This window comes from Pholis gunnellus, assembly GCF_910591455.1.
Source record: "Pholis gunnellus genome assembly, chromosome: 14".
NCBI classification, from domain to species: domain Eukaryota; kingdom Metazoa; phylum Chordata; class Actinopteri; order Perciformes; family Pholidae; genus Pholis; species Pholis gunnellus.
The window spans coordinates 22,161,058-22,180,740 of record NC_136541.1 but is presented as its reverse complement, the minus strand read 5'-3'; the positions used below and the strand labels follow the sequence as shown (position 1 = coordinate 22,180,740).

Here is a 19,683-nt window from a genome sequence, read left to right as displayed (position 1 = left end):
GCAGCGACCGGGAAACAACCTCCAAACAAAAAACAAACATTGCATGTGCCCCCCCCCAACCCCTTTAAAGAATAAACCTGAAACATCACATTCCTGTGTGGATCACCGCTACGAATCCATTCACAGAAAAAAAAACTCACAACGGGGACTGATGGAAAGGCCCAATCGGGGGCAGACCCAGCCCGCCTGCCCCCTCCTGAGCACAAAACCAGCCGCCTCGAAGAGAGACACAGGATTCAGACGTGGCAGTGGAAAGACTCAAAGACTGGCATTCAAACAGTGTGGGACTGGATTAACAGTATTGGTTCAGTGTGCATCCACACGCTCAAAAGGAAAACAGCTGTGGGGGACCAGTCCTCCCACGAAACAGTCACATGAAAGAGAGGGCTTTCGGGGGTTAGTGTGTGTGTGTGTGTTTGTGTGCGTGTAGTGATGGACATTTGAATGTGCGAGTGTGTGCAGCTAATGATCAAGTATGCTGTGGTCGTGTGTGTGTGTGTGTGTGTGTGTGTGTGCGCGCTTGACACTGAGTTCTAGTCCAGTCTGCTTCTCCTCCTCAGAGTCTACCTGGTCTGATATGTGAGAACTAGAAAAAAAAACAAGAAAAATTAACAGTCTGCTCTGAAACAACAGCTCAACTCCATTACCCACAATTCCTTTTGCAGCAGCTTTGTCAGACAGACGGGGCTGTTTTGAGAACTGATGTTCGAAAGAATGCTGCCAACAACAAAACAGTCCAGACGAGGGAAGCAAAAATAAAGATTTGAGAGCTGAAAGCAGCAATAATAATAATAATAATAATAAATGCACTACTGGAACTTTGTGGAGTCCTATCTGAAGGATTGTGAGAGAGGAGGGCGGGGTTGCACCGTTCACAGTGCACACAGGAGGAGCTCAGAGGACTTTTCCCTGACTACACTATCGATCAGAGAGATTTAAGTTAACACACACACACACACCTCGTTCTCTCTGACGCGTAGTAAATATACCTGCTGGGAAAAAAGTAACAACAAATAGTGAGAAATCAACGACAATGTAAAAGGAGGAAAAAACAAAAAAAACAGGATTGGTAATAGTTTGGGTATTTCTGGTGGAGGCGTGTAAACGTGGCGAAGGGGAGGAGAGGAAATGTAAAGGCCAGTCAGTTTTGTGTTTTTAATTCAGTCACTCTTGTCCTTCTGTGGAGATGCCGCCGCCTCCTCCTCCTCCTCCTCCTCCTCCTCCTCTTCCAGCCCTCCATCCTCCAGGGCTGAATCGTCGCCTCTCATCTCCTCCTCCGCTCCATCCTCCTCCTCAGCCAAGTCACTCTTACCTCCTCCTCCCTCCTCGTCCTCCTCCTCCTCGTCCTCCTCCTCCTCCTCTCCCGAAGCTTTCAGCCCCGCCTTCTCCTCTTCCTCTTCCTCCTCGTCGTCTCTCGGGGGGTTCGTAGTCACGGCGTTGCCCCCCAGCACTCCGGCCATGGCGCTCTGCAGCTCGGCCAGGGTGGAGGCGGTGGGGAAGCCGGGCAGGCTGAGCCCCCCGAGGCCCGGCGGTAGGAACATGGAGGGGTAGAGGAGGCCCGGGGCCATGGTGGAGAGGAGGAAGGGGTTGAATGCCAGGGAGTTGGCCGACATGCCGGCTGCGGCCAGCAGCGCCGCGGCATCGCCGTTGATGCACGCCTCGGCTGACAAATCGGCGGCCGGGATCCGAGGAGCTCCGGTGGCTGCACTGACCGATTTCTCTGCCCTTCTTTTCTCCTTCTTCCTAGCCTTCTTCGCTCCTTCCTCATTACTCTCAGCCTCCTCCTCCTCGTCTCCCCCTTCTTCAAAGTCTTCTCCATCCCTCTTCCTCTTCGACGTCACCGTTTCGTCGCTATCTGCTCCATCGCCCTCCGTTGTTCCGTTGGTGTTCCGTGATGTGGCGGCGATGGAGTTTGACGCGGCGGCGGCCACCGCCAGGTTGCCGCCGAACAGACCGCTGAGGCTGAACATGTTGGGCAGGGCAGCGGCCATGTTGGGCAGGCCTCCCATACCGGGCAGCATGAGTGGCAGCATGGAGACTGCTGCGGCGCTGGCCGCGGCCTGCTTGGGGTCGGAGGGGTGAGGAAACGCCATCAGACCGGCGGCCAACTGGAGAGACTGGAGGCTCTGCAGGGACGACAGGTCCATCCCTCCAAACAGACTGTTCAACAGCAGAGGATTGATTCCGCCTGGACACACACACACACACACACACACACACACACACACACACACACACACACACACACACACACACACACACACACACACACACACACACACACACACACACACACACACACACACACACACACACACACACACACACACACAGATTAGTTAAAATGAAGCTCCATCTTTCAGTACAAACAATATCGGCTATGAGTTTCAATTCTCTGACGTAGAATTGATTTGACAGTGGAGGGCTTAAAAAAAATAATGGTACACAATGCCAGAAGGTGATTATCTCTCAATGTGTGTGTGTGTGTGTGTGTGTGTGTGAGATGAACAAAGTTACTTTAGCAGTAGTTTGTACCTGCAGATGAAGCAACAGAGGCCAGTGATGCCTGGGCTGCATGAGCTGCAGCTGTGGCCTGGGCGGCGGCGGTTGCCTTGGCGATCTCAGATTTCGGTCGTCGCCCCCGGCGACGGACGCCTTCCTCCCTGACGACAGGGCCGGTCAATAGACGGTCAAACATGGCCTCCGGGAGGAAACCCTGAGTGGTGGTGGAGTTTAAGGAAGTAGAAAGGAAACAATGGTGCAACAAGCTGCATCAGTACACAAGCAAGCACACGGTGACATCCTTACAATGAATGGAACGGATCACAGGTGTTCTCTTTGCTACTAACCGACTGTTTGACGATGTCTGTCCAATCAGGGGCAATAGAATACTCCGGGTTCTCCAGCAACCATCTGGGAAGCTCCTTCATTGGTGGAGCCATGGCCCCGCCCATCTGAGGAGCAAGAAGATGAAAATGAGTTTGTCTTGACAAAATCAGTACCAGTAAAAAAGAGACTAATCCACTACTGCACCGTTGGGAGTTGAGAATCCTGATGGGCTTACCTTGCGTCCGTTGCGTCGGTTGACCACAGGCACTCTCTCGTCTCCGGTCAGGGTGTTGATGTCGATCTTGTTGGGGTTCCGACAGCGGTGGCGCTTCTGCTTGGGCTTGGAGAACTGAGACAGCAGTAAATCCTCGCTCTTCTGTCGTAGGAAGGGAACATACAGAGGTGGGTGTGAATAACTCGTGGCTTAGAGAGAAGACTAACGCGAGAATAAACAGGAGGGAAACTTCATTAAGATCTGATCCTGCTTAGGCTCACACTAACAAAGGAGTTAAAGACATTATAAAAAGAGGAAGGCGTACTGGTGTGAATCCAGCCATGTCCATGGTGTAGGTCGGGTGCTGCCTCAGCCACTCTCCCAGCTCTTTGTTGGAAACCGCTGCCTCTTCCTCCTGCAGACTGCCGGAGGCCAGAGACCTGGCACTGGGGCTCTGCTCTGGGACGGCGAGGGGTCTGTGGGCCCGGGCAGACTCCTGAACCCCCTCTGCACCTGAGACCTTGGCGTCATTCTGAAGGTCCAAGAGGGACACGGAGAAGGGAAAGATGAATTTAAAGTAGACACTCGTACTGTGTTGTGTTGGTGCAAAGGTGACGTCTGTTGTCTATAGAGTCTATATTGTAAAACCCGTCATACCCCTCCTGCTCTCTTGTTGCCCATGAACAGCAGCTCCAGGCCTTCCACATTTTTCCTGCGGCCCCGCCTCCTCCTCATGATGGGCAGGTCGGCCTCCAGCGAACCATTGGCTCTGTGTCCGGAGGGCGGGGCTTGCTGCAGCAACTCCATCTGGGCCTTGAGGGAGGGGCTCGTCACCAGGGCATTAGGGAAGCCGGCCAATGAAGGAGAGGCCTTGTGGTGATGGTGCATGCTCTGAACGACAAAACAGTTTTAGTTCATAAACCTGGTTTAATTCTTCTTATTTTTTTTAATACTATAACTTCTTGTTTTTTCAAGGTTGGCAATACAGTTTCTAAATTAACAATTATACTAAAGGCCTTTAAACAGTGGGGGCGTGATGAATAAACTACACGTGAAATACATATTTACATCTAGGGCTTTTATTGTGAAAGGTAAGAACGGAAGGAGTGGATCTGGTCTGCGCTGCCTTTGCCACGGTTGAAAGGAGTAATAAAGTTAGTGGTGTTCACACGACGGAGCCTCCACTTTGTTTTATAAATGTAGGCGCAACTCCACCCGATCCTCACAATGTAATTGGTTGATGCTTTTATTTGTGATGCGATAGCTCAGAAAAATCAACCTCCGACTGAAAGTAACCGTTTTGCTGCATAGTAGTCAAGACCCCCCCCCGCCATGTGTAAAGGCCTCGAGGAGCTTCGTGCGGTCACCTTGGTGAGGTCTATTGCCTGGCTCTGGGACTCTGCGGCAGAGTGGCTCTCTCTCAGCTGAGCCACCATGTCCATCAGGTTGCGTCTCTTGGCCGCCCTCTCCGCCTCGATCTCGATCTTCCTCCTTCTCCTCCTCCTCTGGCGAGGCGCCGTCAGGCTCAGAGCGTCCTCCTGCAACGCCAGATTAACAGTTACACCTCTTGTCTAGGGGCTTATCTTATTGTTGTTACTGGGACTTCAGCAACAGTAAGTTGAGGCTGATTCCAGGGTTAGAATACTGACTATCTAACTTCTGGATAAATTAAAATGTATAAAAGAAATAAATATCTGCACAAGCACTCACATGAACCTGTGGTGATAGTGTTTTGTCCTCACTCCCACTGTAAGCTGTGTGGATGCCGGCCATCGTCAGCTCGGCGAGGCTCCGCCTCTGCAGCGGGCTCTCGGTCACCGTGGCGACGGCAGCTGTGGCTACGGCGGAGCCGTGCCCCGGCAACAGGTTGCTGGGGAAGTCGAAGATGTGGCGCCTGTTTACGGGCCACTTGCCCTTCAGGACGGCATCGCAGATGTTATCCATCCTGTTGATCATCACCCGATCCTATGGGGAGGGGGAGAGAGAGGGGATGATGGACTATTCTGCAGCACCACTACAACAACAGTTGAAACTTAAAAGCTCAGCAAAACCTAATTCCACTTTAAAATATTCCCATTTGGAACCCGTTGACTTTCTGCATTTTCTCCTAAAATAACTAACTCATCATTCCCAGCTGTTAATATTGGAGACTCACCTTGGGCCAGAATGAGAAGGAGTATGCGCGGTCCTGTAAGGCCTGCAGCGCAGAGGTCTCCGGTAGGTCGTCGGGGCAGAACCCGTCTCTGGTTTCGTTTTGGGCCGACGTGCTCAGCGACGCGATGCTTTCCTCGTCAAAGTTCTTCTGCTCGGACGCAGCGCTCGCTGTGTGGGGGGGAGGGAGAGACACGTAGCCGCTCTTAATTAACAAGGCTTTTCACTAATGGTTACCAAGCAATCCACATTGGTTTTGATTCTCTCGCCTCTGGAACTTATTAAATCACCAGATATAAGCCTGTGACTTAGTGTGGTGTCAGCAATGATGAGGATCGACTAACGGAAAATAAACTGGTGAACAATACACAAGAGAACACATTTAGAACTTCACACCATCATCATCTCTGGTAAACTAAAGTTCCACTGAGATCAACGACTGACTTCCTCCAAGCTAATGTCAATAAACGTCCCCCTTACCTTCAGCCTGAGAGGATTTCTCTGATTTGTCATCTTCATCCATCCTTTCTTCTTCCTCCTCTTCCTCCTCCTCCTCCTCCTCCTCTGGGCTTTTCTCGGTGTTGGCTGACTTTGGGGATTTAGGAGACTCTGGGTTCTCCCTCTCCTCTGCAGCCTTGTGGGCGGGTTGATCTTTGGGAGAGGAGGGATGCTCCGAGAGCTCGGTGGTCGTCTCCGTCTGGTTCCTGAGAGAGTCGGCAGCAGTCGAGCTCTTCTCCTCTTCGGTCAAGTCTTTGTCTTGGTCGTCTGCCGGCTTGGAAGTCGTCTCTCCTTCTCTGCTCTGCTCCTCTTTCTGCTCTTCCTGGTCCTCTTTTTCCACTTTTGGCTGGACCTCCTCCTCTTCCTCTTTCTTCACCTCGATCCTCGGCGAAGCAGTGCTTTCCTCTTTCCCCTCTCCGACCTCTCCCTCATTTCCCTTTTGTTCATCAACAGTTTCAGTCTCGATAGACAGGATGTCGTCAACATCTCCTTGCTCAGTTTCCATTTTCACCTCCTTTCCTTCGCCCTCCTCTTCTTTGGCTGCAGCAACAGCAACTTTGGCAGCCGCTGCAGCGCTCGCCAGCTCCGCGGAGGTGAGGAGGGGTGCAGGGTTGGTCTCCGCCGCTCCCATTCCTGCTTTGGTGATCTCACCCTGGATCGTTGCACCGCTTCGAGCCCCCCGCTGGCCGGTGAAGCGCTGATGGGCATCCAAAAAGGCCAAGGCGGGGTCGTTAAAGATGTGGTAGTCTGTTCGGCTCACACCGTGCTTGGAGGCCCCCAGGAGGAGGTCCTGGTCATGGCGGTTGCTCTCCCACCACTCGGGCAGGTCCTGGGAGGGCTGGCAGAGCTTGAGGCGCTCCGAGAGCAGCGGGTGGGGGAGGACCTGCTCCCGGATGCGCCGGAGCAGCTCGATGCGGTACAGGGTGCGGGAGGCACGCTCCTCTGTGATGGGGTCGATGATCAGGGTCGGGTCTGGGAGTTCTGATGAGGTAAAAGGCAGAGACAGTCCATGAAAACAAAATCTCATATTGGACTATTTTTCTCTCCAAATAAACTTTCTTTGACCTCAAAGTTATTTTGACAACACAGAACGCGGTAACATTTCCTCTTACCGGTTTCAGTCTTGACCTGCATCCTGCAGACCCGTTTACACATGGCGATGAATGAGTAGTAGTATTTCTCCAGGCTCTCGTCCGTTTTCTTGTCCAGTCGAGCGAAGGCCCTGAACTGCGCCCAGTCGAATTTCTGACGCTGGGTGTCAAAAACGACTCCGAAGGTCGACACCACGCGGTAGAAATCGGCCTCCTCGCGACGAGTCCATCTGATAGAGAAACAAAACCAATGTGTGAGTAAATTTTAAACTACAAAGAATAACATAGGGTGCAATGCAGTCGGTCATGTCTAATAACTACCGTTGTCGTCTCTCCTTGTAGTACATGGCTCCGTCCGTCATCAGCGAGCTGGTGGTCATCACCGGCGACGCCTCCGGCAGGAACTGCCCGCCTTTGGCAAAGTAGGCACCTCCTTTAGTCAGATACGGGCTTCCGTCCGTCAGGAACACCGCCGCTGCATCTTGGATGTAAGTTGCCCCTCCTCCCCCCGCGTCGGTAACCATGCCGATGGCGGGCAGGAAGTCCCTGCGCCGCCGGCGGCGGCCGTCAGGCCGGCTGAGGGCCTCCTGGCGTTGCTGCTCCCTGCGGTTGGAGCGCTGGTAGGCCGTGATGAGGCGACGCAGCCGCGCAGTGAGAGCCGAGGCCGCCGGCCAGTAGAGCCGCTCGTTGGAGCTCGAGGCTCCGCCCACTCCTTGACCGTTCTCACCTGATTTGGCTACATGAGAGGAGAGATGTAAGGAACCTCATCATCAGATGTTTTTTGTTATTGTGAAAGGATTTAAAAGCGGGTTGTGAGATCGTGCAGGTTCTCGTGCGTGAATTCAAAGTTTACCTTCAGCTTCACCTTCCACGTTGTCATCTTTGTCGTCCAGTGGAGAGTTGGTGAAGTCGTCCATGTCGTCTTTGAAAGGCATCCGCAGTGGCTTGTACTCTGGATCCTCATCCTCACTGTAGAGGTTAGGGGGGGCAAAGAATTCATGATTTTAATTTCACTGATCATTTTTTATATTTGAGGAAGCAGAAACACGGAGATGTTAAAAGAAGGTGATAAGGCAAAACATTAAGACACTGAACAAAGTAAGCTTCAAGTTTAACTCGAGGGATTTTATGTAAAGACAACATAATTTAAGTTGGCAGCAGTTTAAACTAATAAAAAAAAAAGACATCAACTACAAAAACATGTGGCCCTACACCCGTTTCTAGTCACATCTATCTGGACTACATGCTTTAAAACAATCAGTCATTGTGTCAGACTATTTGAAGCTAATATATGAGTAGAAAGTAGAGAATGAAAAGGGGGAGGGGGAAGCAGAGAAGCTCGCTCTCTTACCCCTCGACACCATCTGCCATCATGTCGGAGCTCCTCTGCTCAGCGGCGATGGCCTTGGCGTCTGGCATGCCCACCCTCTCCAAGAAACACAGGGCAGGGTCAGCTCGCATCGAGTTGTACTTCTCATAGCCTGAAGAGAACGAGGAAGAAACGATGAAGAATACGGAAGCCTGGAGGCCATGAAGTCCACTTTAATTAGTAACGAGAAAAACTCCTAGAAAGAAGAGTGAGGGAAAAAAAGTTGTGCTTTCTAGCTCACTCCTAGACAGACATGGTGCTACACAGTCCAACACATATTCTTTAACACACACACACACACACACACACACACACACACACACACACACACACACACACACACACACACACACACACACACACACACACACACACACACACACACACACACACACACACACACACACACACACACACAAAATGAAGGAGTAGACAAAAACAGCAGCAGAAGGGCAGACCCCAGGAGCCAGCTGCTGACAAGACAGACAGCCCGCTTGTGTGTGTGTGTGTGTGTGTGTGTGTGTGTGTGTGTGTGTGTGTGTGTGCGCTTATCCAAGTGAGCCTGCAGGTGCTCATTTGTGTCAGAGAGAGAGAGAAAGAGAGGGAGGAAAAAGTGTGTGTGTCATGGCGTCTATGAAAGTGAGCTAGTGGGTGTGAGAAACTGTGTGTCTGTTTGTCCGTTAGGGCATTCAAGCAGAACAGATTAGAATGTGCAGATCCCACTGAGACACACAGTGAAGGGGGGGAAGAGAGAGAGAGAGAGAGCATTTGAAGGAATGAGAGGAAAATTCAGAGGAGCAGGTGATATGAGGGGAACAAAAGAGAGAGAGCGAGAAGGAAGTGAGAGCGTAGAGGACAGGTGGAAGGAGAGGAGGAGCCACAGAGCCTCTCCTTCCACTTATTCCTCCTTCCTTCCTTCCATCACATTTCAATTATGGAAGATGTGACGCATTGTTCCCTAACCGTCTCTGACACACACACACACACACGCACGCACGCACGCACGCACGCGCCTGCAGCCAAACGTTAATCATCGGGGCCTTACAGGCCATCACTTTACTGTGTGTGTGTGAGAGACATGCATTGTTTTGTGTGTTAGCAGCCCCCCCCCACCCCGAGGGCCTCCAAAGTGAATGAGGATTATGATTAACTATCAGTGAGCCCTTTTGTATCCCTGTGTGTGTGTGGGTCCTAATTGAATCATAGAGGGTGGCAATGATGATAAAATTATGACAATTATGCCAAATTAATATGAATGAGTGTCTCCATCCACAGCTTGCAGACACAGTCAGTCAGCAACCAGAGGTGGGTCATAGGGAGACCAATGCTACAATCCAATGTCAGTAAACGGAGAAAAGGGAAATTAGTTTGGCATTATTATTATTATTATTATCATCCTCATCTGTGACATACACACCTGTAACTACCTGCCAAAGCAGAGACACACACACACACTCTCTCTCTCTCTCTCTCTGGGGGCTCCTGGTGAAACCAGCCATCAATCACACTCCCGATAACACACTGAGCCTGCCAGCTGCGTACTGCTATCGCCATAGCAACACCAATCAACCGGTGGCAGCAGAAGTGGGTGGGATGTGTTGGTGTGTGTATGTGTGCCCTCGCCCAGTTTGAACGTGATGTGTGTGTGCGACTCTTCGCGTGATGTTTGCTGTGTTGGAAACCACCGGAGCGAGTCTGTGAGAGTGAGAGTGTGTGTGTGTGTGTGTGTGTGTGTGTGTGTGTGTGTGTGTGTGTGTGTGTGTGTGTGTGTGTGTGTGTGTGTGTGTGTGTGTGTGTGTGTGTGTGTGTGTGTGGACATGTTATCCGTGTGTGTGCGATGTTCATTTTGCATTCCCCGTGTTGGGAGGACGTGGATCTGCAGCGTGCGGTCTTCTTACCGTGCTTGAAGACCCCGATGAGCAGGGATTTGTCGGCCTCGCTTTCCCACCAGTCGGCCGGGACCTCGGCGTGGAACGGCTGGGGGATCCAGACGTCCAGCTCACTGTGGCAGATATACACACACGGCGTCACAGAGACTCAAAAAATACTGTTTGTGTGTGCAATAATAATAATAATAATAATAATAATAATAATAATAATAATGATCTAAACAGGAAGCACTGCCTCAGCTCCCTCAAGGTTCAAATGTCTCTTGCCTAAATCTGCTCAAAATAAGAACTGTGTTTTGGAGTTCCATTTAGTTTTCTTCCCAAACGGGACGTGAAAAGAAACTGAAACAGGAAGTGATAAGAACCCGATTTAAATCAGCAGAATCAGGACTAGAATTGACCGTGTAAGTAACATCCAACCCTACGCATGGCTCTGTAGACACACAGGGTTGAAGACTGGGAGCCCTTTCTGAGAGCACATAGAATGAAATATAATACTGGATTTTATGGTCACACTGGCAGAGGTACGAAGGAAAATTAGTATGAAGTCATACAACTACTGAATGCACATGAATATATTCACGTTAGTCTTGGTGATGATCAGGGAGCATGCTCTGGAACGAGTGCTGTCAAAAATATCAAACGCAGCATCCGGTTCATCAAGGCTCCATGTTTTTCACAATTCATGTGTGATTCTGACACTTTGATTTCCTAATGTCCCTAATTTTAACGCTTCGGGCTCCATGTGGGCTCCAACCACGTATCAACAGCCTCCGTCCAATAAATCTAAATCTTAATAAGCTGGTAGGGGAGCATCATAGTCACCACGGAGACTTTATCGATGTGATCCAGTAAATTCTGGTCGCAGTGGAAAAACCCTTTTTAAAAAATAAATGCAGATTACCCTCTGGATTATTCATTCTTTTTCATAACTATAAATCATATTTGAGACAATTTTAGAGCTTTTTAGTTAAAAATTTCAATTGAATTTAAGACTTTACAGACCCGCATAATATCTGAACACAATAACCCATTTAAGAGAAGCTACATGCAGCTCTGGATGATCATTTTATCCACGTTCATATGGAGAGGAAACAAGTGGGATAGCCTCTACACCATGTGGGGTTTCAGTAGGTAGAAATAGGGCACTGATCTTCCTGGACAAGCTCAAGCATCTACAGATCATCATTAGAAACGTCCATTTTGCACCATAGCACATCCAGTATAGGGCCGACTCCCTCCTCTGGTATTGATATTGTACCCACGAGCTCACAATGATGACCAACATGGCTGGTCTAAAGGTGTGCGGTGTCATCATTGGAGTTGGTTTGGTCCCTTTAGTTTTTGTGGGACCAGTTAAGGGACTTCTTACTATCAACCATTTCTACTATCATATTGTGAACTAAAACAGGGCCATTTGTTTCCAGGTGTTCAGGAGCACTACTGCATCTGTGAAATAGTTGTATAAAGCCTGGTGGAAGCTGCAAAGTCTGATAAACAGACTAGAAGTCGGACTATGGAATGAGCTCTGGGGGTGTGGAGTCAGAAGGACCTGAGCCCACCAGACCTCTGTAGGATACTCATCCTCTCTGCTGGAGGCTCCAGGCTACGTTAGCCGCTACTAGCATAACACAACCCCAACCTCCAGCTGAAGGACTCTGGTTCTGCTACATGGATTCTGCATCCACCGTGAGTCCTCAACGTTACGTGTGCTATGCTAAATCCGTGGAGTACTCCTGTTTATACACTGACATTCAGTTTCCATCGCAGCCTTTAGGAACACACAGTAACTAGAAGCTTTTTGACTTGACAGCAGCTTGAGCGCAATGTATGACATAGCAGCTAAACTCAGACTACGAGCTTATGAGGCCTCGCTTTAAAAAAAACTAAAACCAGTTATTTGGTCAGCGACAGAACTCTCCATGCATGTAAATGACAAACTGACAATAATTATAACGAGTGAGGTTGTTTTTTGCAGAGGATTTTATGTTGTGGCACCAAAAAAAAAAGAAAGAAACCTCCATTATGGAAAGAAGGTAGAAAATGGTGTTTCCAGCTAGCTCTGGAGAGAAAGGGTACAATAAACAATGGAAGCAGAGAGACAGAGGGTGACAGGAGGGGAGAAGAAACCAGGGAAACAGTCCCTTATCTCTGCAAACAGCAGCATGCCCGGCCTTGGCAACGCACACGCACACGCCAAGACTGGCATGCTAAATCCCCCTGGCATATGTTGGCACGATGGCACCCCGTATGCTCACGTCTGGCATGCATTGACACACACGCACGCGCCATATACACACACACGGGCCTGTCACAGTAGCCATTGAGAGGGAGGGGAGGGGGAGAGAGAGAGAGAAAGGGGAGGGGGAGAGAGAGAGAGAAAGGGGAGGGGGATAGATCAACATGAAGTGCACGTGCTCCACATTATAAATGCAGTCACATCTGGGTGAAAGGGTGATGGGGGGAGGAAGATGATGAGACTAAAGTGGACTGCAGAGAGAAAGGGGAGAGAGATGAACAGATGGCAAGAAAAGTGTTGCATGACGGAGAAGAAGATGGACTGAGCGGTGACGGAGTCGTCAGAGTGAGACCTCCACACGGACAGCACCGCTCTGTGAAACCTGGAGCCCAGTGAGAAAAAGTCTCGTCGACGCGTGGAGGGAAAAGAAAACGCTGTAAATGGGTCAAAACTGTGATAAAAAGCTGCTTTTCCCCAGATAAAGACACTGTGTTGTATCCGTCAGAATAGAAAGAAACCAGCCAAAGAGGCCACTAGAACAGACAGAAATACACTCCAGTAATAATTCATCACACGCTCATATAAATATCCATCTCTCAACTCACTCTCATGATGCATCAGATACATGAAAGCCTTTCCGTCAACTGTAAACAACTAGTGTGTCGTCTTCTAGGAAAAAGCCTACAGGATGGATCAGGTGCTCTTTTTGAGTTTGGATCTACTAGCAGGTTATGAAATGAAAGGTCTGGACATCTTTTATTTTTAGATCGGTGATGTTAACAATAAAACAGATCACCAACAAGAACGTCTTGTTTTAAAATCTCCAGATGTCAGATTAGTTTGTTGTAAACAACAAGAGCTGCAGAGTGAGTTTGAGCAGCAAAAGGCTCAAAGTGAAGAGAGAAAGGTAAAGCTGAAACAGCCTCCTGTGGTGGTCATCCATAGTGAGGGAGGATGCGGTTAAAGAGAAGTGTTCACTGACCTGGAGTCAGCTCCTTCCAGGATGCGATCGGCCTGGTCGCCGATGACTTCCTGTCGCAGGTAATACAGCATCCTCACCCGCAGCAACACCCTGCAACACAAAGTCCATTAGTTAGCTTCTGCTGAAAAAACTGAGAACCTTATTTTGCATGAGATGGTTGTCAGAGTGACGGTGGAAGAACGGTGCTGGGTCATTGTAATCATTGTGTAAACTCTGTGCGTGTGTAACTGATCAATCATTTCAGACAAAACCTTCCCTGGTTCTAGGTTATCAAATTCAACCGTTTGGTGTTTGTCTTTGTTCTAAATCACTGTAGACTTTGCATCTTTGGATTTTGGTCTCCTGGTCAGACAAAAAAACATTTGAAAGCGTCCCATTGGCTTCTGGGAAATTGTGTCTTTCACTGGTTTCTGAGGTTTAGTAGAGAAAATTATTAATCAATGAATCGATTGTAATGAAACTAATCTTTACATCTTTCAAAATGTAAATATTATTAGTTGAACTATGAAGCATTTGTTAAAAAATAAATAGTTTAAAATGAATGAATGTGAAATCTTTTCACAGACTCCACTTTGAGAATCACTGAGAATGCTATTATTTTGCAAAAACAAAAATACTGTGGAAAAACGTATTTCCCCACTTGTTATTCGTAACGTTTCCTAACAAAGCCTCTGATATGGGAGATTTCATCACCAGTGGCCTCACTTAACTGGAGGACGAGCTGTGAAGAAGCAGAAGTAGCTCAGTGAGCTACAACTCTGCAGCTGAAATACCAGCTGCAGAATCATACATTACTGCTTTCAGCGGCTTCTACTGCTGCCTAATAGATGGCCTTCTTCTCTGGATACGAACCACGGATGTTCCCAGTCACCCCCCCGTAAAAACTGATCACTTCAGCCACGGCTCAAGAATGAGAGTCCGATCTGATCTCCTGGAAACGCTGCTAACCGGGAGACATGCCTTCACTGTAATCATTTGTCACCAGGATTTAATGCCAATAACGGACGGAGGAGGAGGGGCGGGGGTGAGGGGGAGGAGCAGTGAGGAAAAGAACTGAAAGGACAGAGAGCGGCGTTGCTGGAGGGGACAGAAAGTTTTGGAGAGGCAGCGAAGACGGGGGGAGGGTATAAAAGCCCGTCACTCTGCAGTGTGAGTGTGTGTTTGTGCATCAATGGCATCACAACTTACCGTGTGTGTGTGTGTTTGTTGGCAGGCTGTGTGAGCTCATCCATCAATGTGCCAGGCCTGATTAGCCACACAACGCTGTGCTCCAGCCTAGCAGATGGCACCACATAATCACCCCAAGTGTGTGTGTGTGTGTGTGCGCGTAAGTGCGTTCTTTCACCCACTTCCAACAGGTCTGCCTGCCTAGCGCCTAGCACCTGGCCTGGCACACAGCCAGACACACACATGCACGCACACACACAAACAAACTTCCCCCTCAAGAAGAAGGACAAAAAATCTTGGGATTGAGGCCTATCGCCCTGACAACAGAGGAGAGAGAGCTGACCAAGGGCAGCGATCCAGCGTGTGTGTGTGTGTGCTAAAGCCATGGCTCCGTCCACATTAGCTCGGTATCCATACCCTAATAACCCTTTTATAAACGGTTACTGGGCCCCTTCAGTGTGTGTGGAGTGTGTAGAATGAGGCCCTACTTGTTACAGTGATGTTTCAGGTGTCTCTTGTAGCTATCCTCTTGCAGTAAGTGGTCGGGGTTGCAGCTGGCCAGCCAATCGGCTCGCGGCGTCTGCGGAGGCGGGGCTGGGGGCTTCCCCTTCTTGCCCTTCCTACCCCGAGGGACTGGAGTGGAGAGACCTAGGGGGAGGGGGGGAGGTGCTCAGACAATGGTAGGGTACTTCTACGAAATGACAACCTGTAAACCTTGTTCCTGAACAGCAGAATCCACAACACAAGACAAAACTATAATGTTATAGTAGTAATAATAATAATAAGCCTGTCTTGTTTGGACGAGGTTCCTCTTGAGCAGCTTCTTTTGGTTGGACCAATGTCAACTTGGGCAGCGTCTTGCTCTTCAGATGAAAATGCATCACATTATGCATCACAAGTATTTTTATCATTTTAATCTAGTTTGAGATAAAAATGCTTTGTCGCAAAATGTTGTCACTTTTTAGTCCCTTGTCCAAATGTTCTTTTTAGTCAGATTATATGAAGTCAATCATTTTGTCCATTTAGTCTCATTTCTCATTAGATTGGATGAAAAACGCAGGTTGAACAATAAGTATCCTCTCGGCCCGTATTAAGAGCGCCAACGTGCAAAAATATGCATAAATCGTCCAGCCGACCCACGAACTTTAAAGCATTATAGTAGCACATAAAAGAGGGACAGAGACGGACTGAGTGCCACTGTTGTGTGTTTGAGAGAGAGATGGGAAGAGAATTCTTTATTCTATTTAACTACATTTTATTCTTGCGTTCTTTCGTCAGCACTATATTGCACGTTGAGGTTAGTGTTTAAACACTGGTTTAGGCAATTGAAAACTTTGAACTGTTTTCTGGAAATCTTACTATCGAGAATTTTTTAAATTTTTATTCAAGTGTCATAGTATTGTTTCGTTACACCAAAACTCAGGTAATTATCTCCGTTTTCTTTTTTTATACTTTTCAATAGCTGAGGGATCAGACACTAATATAAAAACAATCACTCTGTTTCAGTAAGAATCCTCAAGAGTCCTGTTAAGTGGCCAACTCACTGAGTCTAAACACACTGGTATTATTCTAACTAGTAGCCAAATCTTCTCACTACTTTCTCTCCAACAATCAGCTCTGGTAAGCAATGAAAACTCGTTAGGCAAGACATTACTTTAAAACAATAACTTGCATGAGATTTCTCCTCTGCAGCAGTCATTCTGAGATGTGACATGTAGTGTTGGGGCTGTGTGACTATATGTGCTCACGCAGTACATACAGAGTGAGTCTATAGCTGAATCAGGTATGTGTGTGTGTGTTACCAGAGTGGTTGGTCAGCGTCTTGGTGGTCCCGTCTGCACTCGGGTTGATCAGGTCCCAGATGAAGCTCTTGATGTTCTCGTCTCCGCGGTAATGCAGCAGGCAGTAGGCCAGCAGGGCCCTACAGATCGTCTCCACGTCAGCCTCCTTCAGGGGCCGCTTGAAGCGCCCGTGAGCCAGGATGTCGCTCCACCTGCCCCACCTGAAGACATGGAGGAAACAGGAAGGGACACCGTCAGCCTATTACATCAAATATCCACGCCGAGTTGGGAAACAGCCTCCACTTGTAAAAAGATGGTCGAGCTAATCCCCATGAGTTACAACTGAATAAATAGTATAGAAAATGAATGACCATCAAAAAAAATACTGCCTGCAAACTATATTTCAGAGAAAACAAAACTATTTTGTGAAATACTAGTCAAACTTAATAATAAAGGATAAAGTTCCAAAGACCAATCTAACTTCAAAATCCAAGTACACCACCTTAGAGTGTCATTAGGGAACTTCCTGTTTCCACAGACCAGTTTCACTTTGTGATAATAGCAGACCACCTCAGAGTCACTATATCAGGACATTCTGATAAAAGCCCTCGAAAAAGGTCACATACGAGCTGCGTTCCCTCTAAATTAAAATGAGTTTACCAGAATGATGATGCTGGTATGATCATACGCATTAAAAGGGTTATATCAAACGTTATTTTACAGACAATATGAAAATATCAAGAAATACAATTAGAGATAATGTTTATAAGCCATATTAACCAGCTTTAATACCAATAACAATGATCTACTGTAATAATGCGGTACACTCATCTGTAGAGCATGGATGGAATGTAGGAGAACGTTTTGTAATGAAGAGGGTGAAAGTTCCTCAAATAAATACATATTCCTAAAAATGAACCTGCTATACTTAGATAACGATAGTGTGAACTGAAACCTGAATGTTTTCTATCCTACAATGACTAAACCGTAACAGTCACCCTAACTAGAACCACCCAGACATCCCACTGTGTGTGTGTGTGTGTGTGTGTGTGTGTGTGTGTGTGTGTGTGTGTGTGTGTGTGTGTGTGTGTGTGTGTGTGTGTGTGTGTGTGTGTGTGTGTGTGTGGATCACACCCCCAACACGCCCCCACCCAGCGAGCAAGTGATCTAAAGGCTGATGTGGTGTACAGCGTTCCTCAGCGCTGTCCTGAAATCTTTCCACTGCTGCTTCCAAATCTCCACTGAACCATGTGACCTTCCTCTGAATGATTTTAGACGGGTGGGGGTGGTGGGTGGAATGGTGGACGAGGGCGAGACGGATGATGGGAAAAGACAACAGAGCGGCCTGGGTGCAGAGGACGGGCCCAGTCAGACAGTGTGTTTTTGTGTCCTACAGCCTCGGGCCACGAGACTAGACTGTAACAATAACAGCGCTGACATCTCACTAGCACCACTGTTCTGTCTTAATGCACACACACACACACGCGCGCACACACACACACGCGCGCACACGCACGCGCCAAGTCAGCCATGAAAATGGATGGGTTTGCCCGATAATCACTGTCTGTAGTAAGTGTGTCAATTTGCCTCTCTGTGTGTGTGCCGTATAATGCAGTCTGAAGTGATTATTGTGTACTAGTACGATGCTCCTCTGTCACTGTACAGGTTAACAGACATTCTAATTCAATAGCGCTCTTTACAGCTCTAATGCAAGAATATATATCAAGTTATTCCCTAGAGACAAATATGCGTTTTAAATAATTTAAAGCAACAAAAGAATTAAAAAAAACAGGTTTCAGTGGACTCTCGTTTAAGAAAAGCGAGTGTGTCACAGGCTTAACAGTGTGTGTGTGCGCACTAGAATGCTTGGCGTAGTGTCGGTGCGTTTACAGGCATGTCTGATTAGTGTGTTTCTGGCCTCGAGTGCAGCGGTAGGTCTACTCCGTGTGCATGTCTGCATCCGTTAACTCGCGTGCTCTAAAACACACAGTGGTCAACACTCATACCTGCTGCCTGGGGAAGTTTCTCTACAACTTGTATGAATGTTAGCTTCATATTTAGAAAACAGATGTGAGTGGTATCCATCTTCTCATCCAGCTCTCGGCAACAAAAGAAAGCAAATAAGTTAATTTCTCAAGCTAATCCTTCAAATAAAACTGTAAACAGAGCACTTATTCCAATGGAGCATTTTCGCTCTTCATGGCATCAAACAATAATTGTGGCCCCTAATAGCCTGAATCTAAAAGAAACACTTTTCATATAACAGATTTCATGGTTTCATTTTTGTAAATCCTGTCTGGTTCTTGAGCAGGAAACATGAACATGTGACTGACCCGTAGACCAGCAGGTTCTTCTCCACTCTGAAGCACTCGGACCGGGGGTACCCCTGGGTTTTATCCTGGGGCCGTCGGGGTTTGGACGAAGGCTTGCTTGGCTCGTCCTCGTCGCTCTCCAGCTCGGAGAACTCCAGCATCTCGTCCTCTTTGGCACTGCTGAAGTGCCGCGTTTGCTTCCTCACCCTCGGCGTGTCGATCACCAGCGTGTTCTGGAGACAAAGTCAGCGGAGACGTCAAGTCTGCATACTTTTATAGTGTTCATTCCTTCTTTTTCTTTTTTAGTTACCAAGAACCTTGTTTCAATTACAGATGGCCTGAAATCCATTCACAGCAATATGCAAAGCACCTTCTGCTTTACTCCTGAGAGGCGGCCCAGGTGTACCTGTACATTCTGACTTCTATGAGAACACACAACGTCTTCTGTACAAAGTCAGATTAATTGGATATTCGGGCCTGCGTTTCATGCCTGATGCTGAGAACATTTCTGTCCGGCTCAAACAAACTGCCGTTAATTATCTTGTCTAATGAATTACATTTTTGTTCAATTAATTAGATCCCCCCCCTCCACTTGCAATGCCATTAATATGCGCAAACAGGGCAGTAGTTAGCTCTGCAATTATCACAGAGCGCCGCCGTCGTTTCTATTTGAACATCACACAATGAGAAGTCCCGGGGGAAGCGGCCCCGCGTCCACGCTCCTGGAGCTGGATTAAGTGTTCCAGTGGAGGGCCCTCCACCAGAGAGGAGACGAGCCAACCAGGAGGAACAAATACACAAATACAAAAAGAGACGGGGAAGCAGAGCAAGAATATAAAGATGGCTGTTAGCAGAGCACTCAACGGGTGTGCAAGAATGTGAGTAAGTTTGTGTTTCCGTCTGTGTGTGTGTGAGAGCACTAGCCTAAGTGATATCTCTGTACCCTCCAGGCATCTGCGCTCTGTTAAGTGGAGCTAAGCAGCTTACTCTCTCTCGCTCAAACACACACACGAGAGCAGGGAAACATGGGTAATTAAGGAAGAGAGGAGATTCCCAACTGTCAATATTAATCTCTCTCTCTCTCTCTCTCTCTCTCTCTCTGCTTCCCTCCTGATCTATCCGTCTCTCCCTCCTCCTCCTCCTCCTCGCTTGTGGTGATAG

The 19,683-nt window shown here is 48.2% G+C and overlaps 1 protein-coding gene across 1 annotated transcript in view; it reads right to left on the bottom strand.

Annotated features, from left to right (window-relative positions):
- Positions 1-1,160: 1,160 nt before the first annotated feature.
- Positions 1,161-19,683, bottom strand: part of chd7 (chromodomain helicase DNA binding protein 7) — a gene marked incomplete at both ends in the record, with an annotated part of 48,764 nt that continues 30,241 nt past the window's right edge. Inside the window, 19 exons of the mRNA XM_079173042.1 lie at positions 1,161-2,188; positions 2,536-2,716; positions 2,850-2,954; positions 3,065-3,205; positions 3,369-3,575; positions 3,701-3,934; positions 4,411-4,581; positions 4,754-5,008; positions 5,199-5,365; positions 5,675-6,673; positions 6,805-7,013; positions 7,105-7,519; positions 7,637-7,752; positions 8,135-8,264; positions 10,051-10,154; positions 13,263-13,352; positions 14,918-15,077; positions 16,232-16,431; positions 18,544-18,755. Of these exons, the coding sequence (XP_079029168.1) occupies positions 1,161-2,188; positions 2,536-2,716; positions 2,850-2,954; positions 3,065-3,205; positions 3,369-3,575; positions 3,701-3,934; positions 4,411-4,581; positions 4,754-5,008; positions 5,199-5,365; positions 5,675-6,673; positions 6,805-7,013; positions 7,105-7,519; positions 7,637-7,752; positions 8,135-8,264; positions 10,051-10,154; positions 13,263-13,352; positions 14,918-15,077; positions 16,232-16,431; positions 18,544-18,755 (5,124 nt within the window). The remainder of the gene's footprint in view (positions 2,189-2,535; positions 2,717-2,849; positions 2,955-3,064; positions 3,206-3,368; positions 3,576-3,700; positions 3,935-4,410; positions 4,582-4,753; positions 5,009-5,198; positions 5,366-5,674; positions 6,674-6,804; positions 7,014-7,104; positions 7,520-7,636; positions 7,753-8,134; positions 8,265-10,050; positions 10,155-13,262; positions 13,353-14,917; positions 15,078-16,231; positions 16,432-18,543; positions 18,756-19,683) is intronic.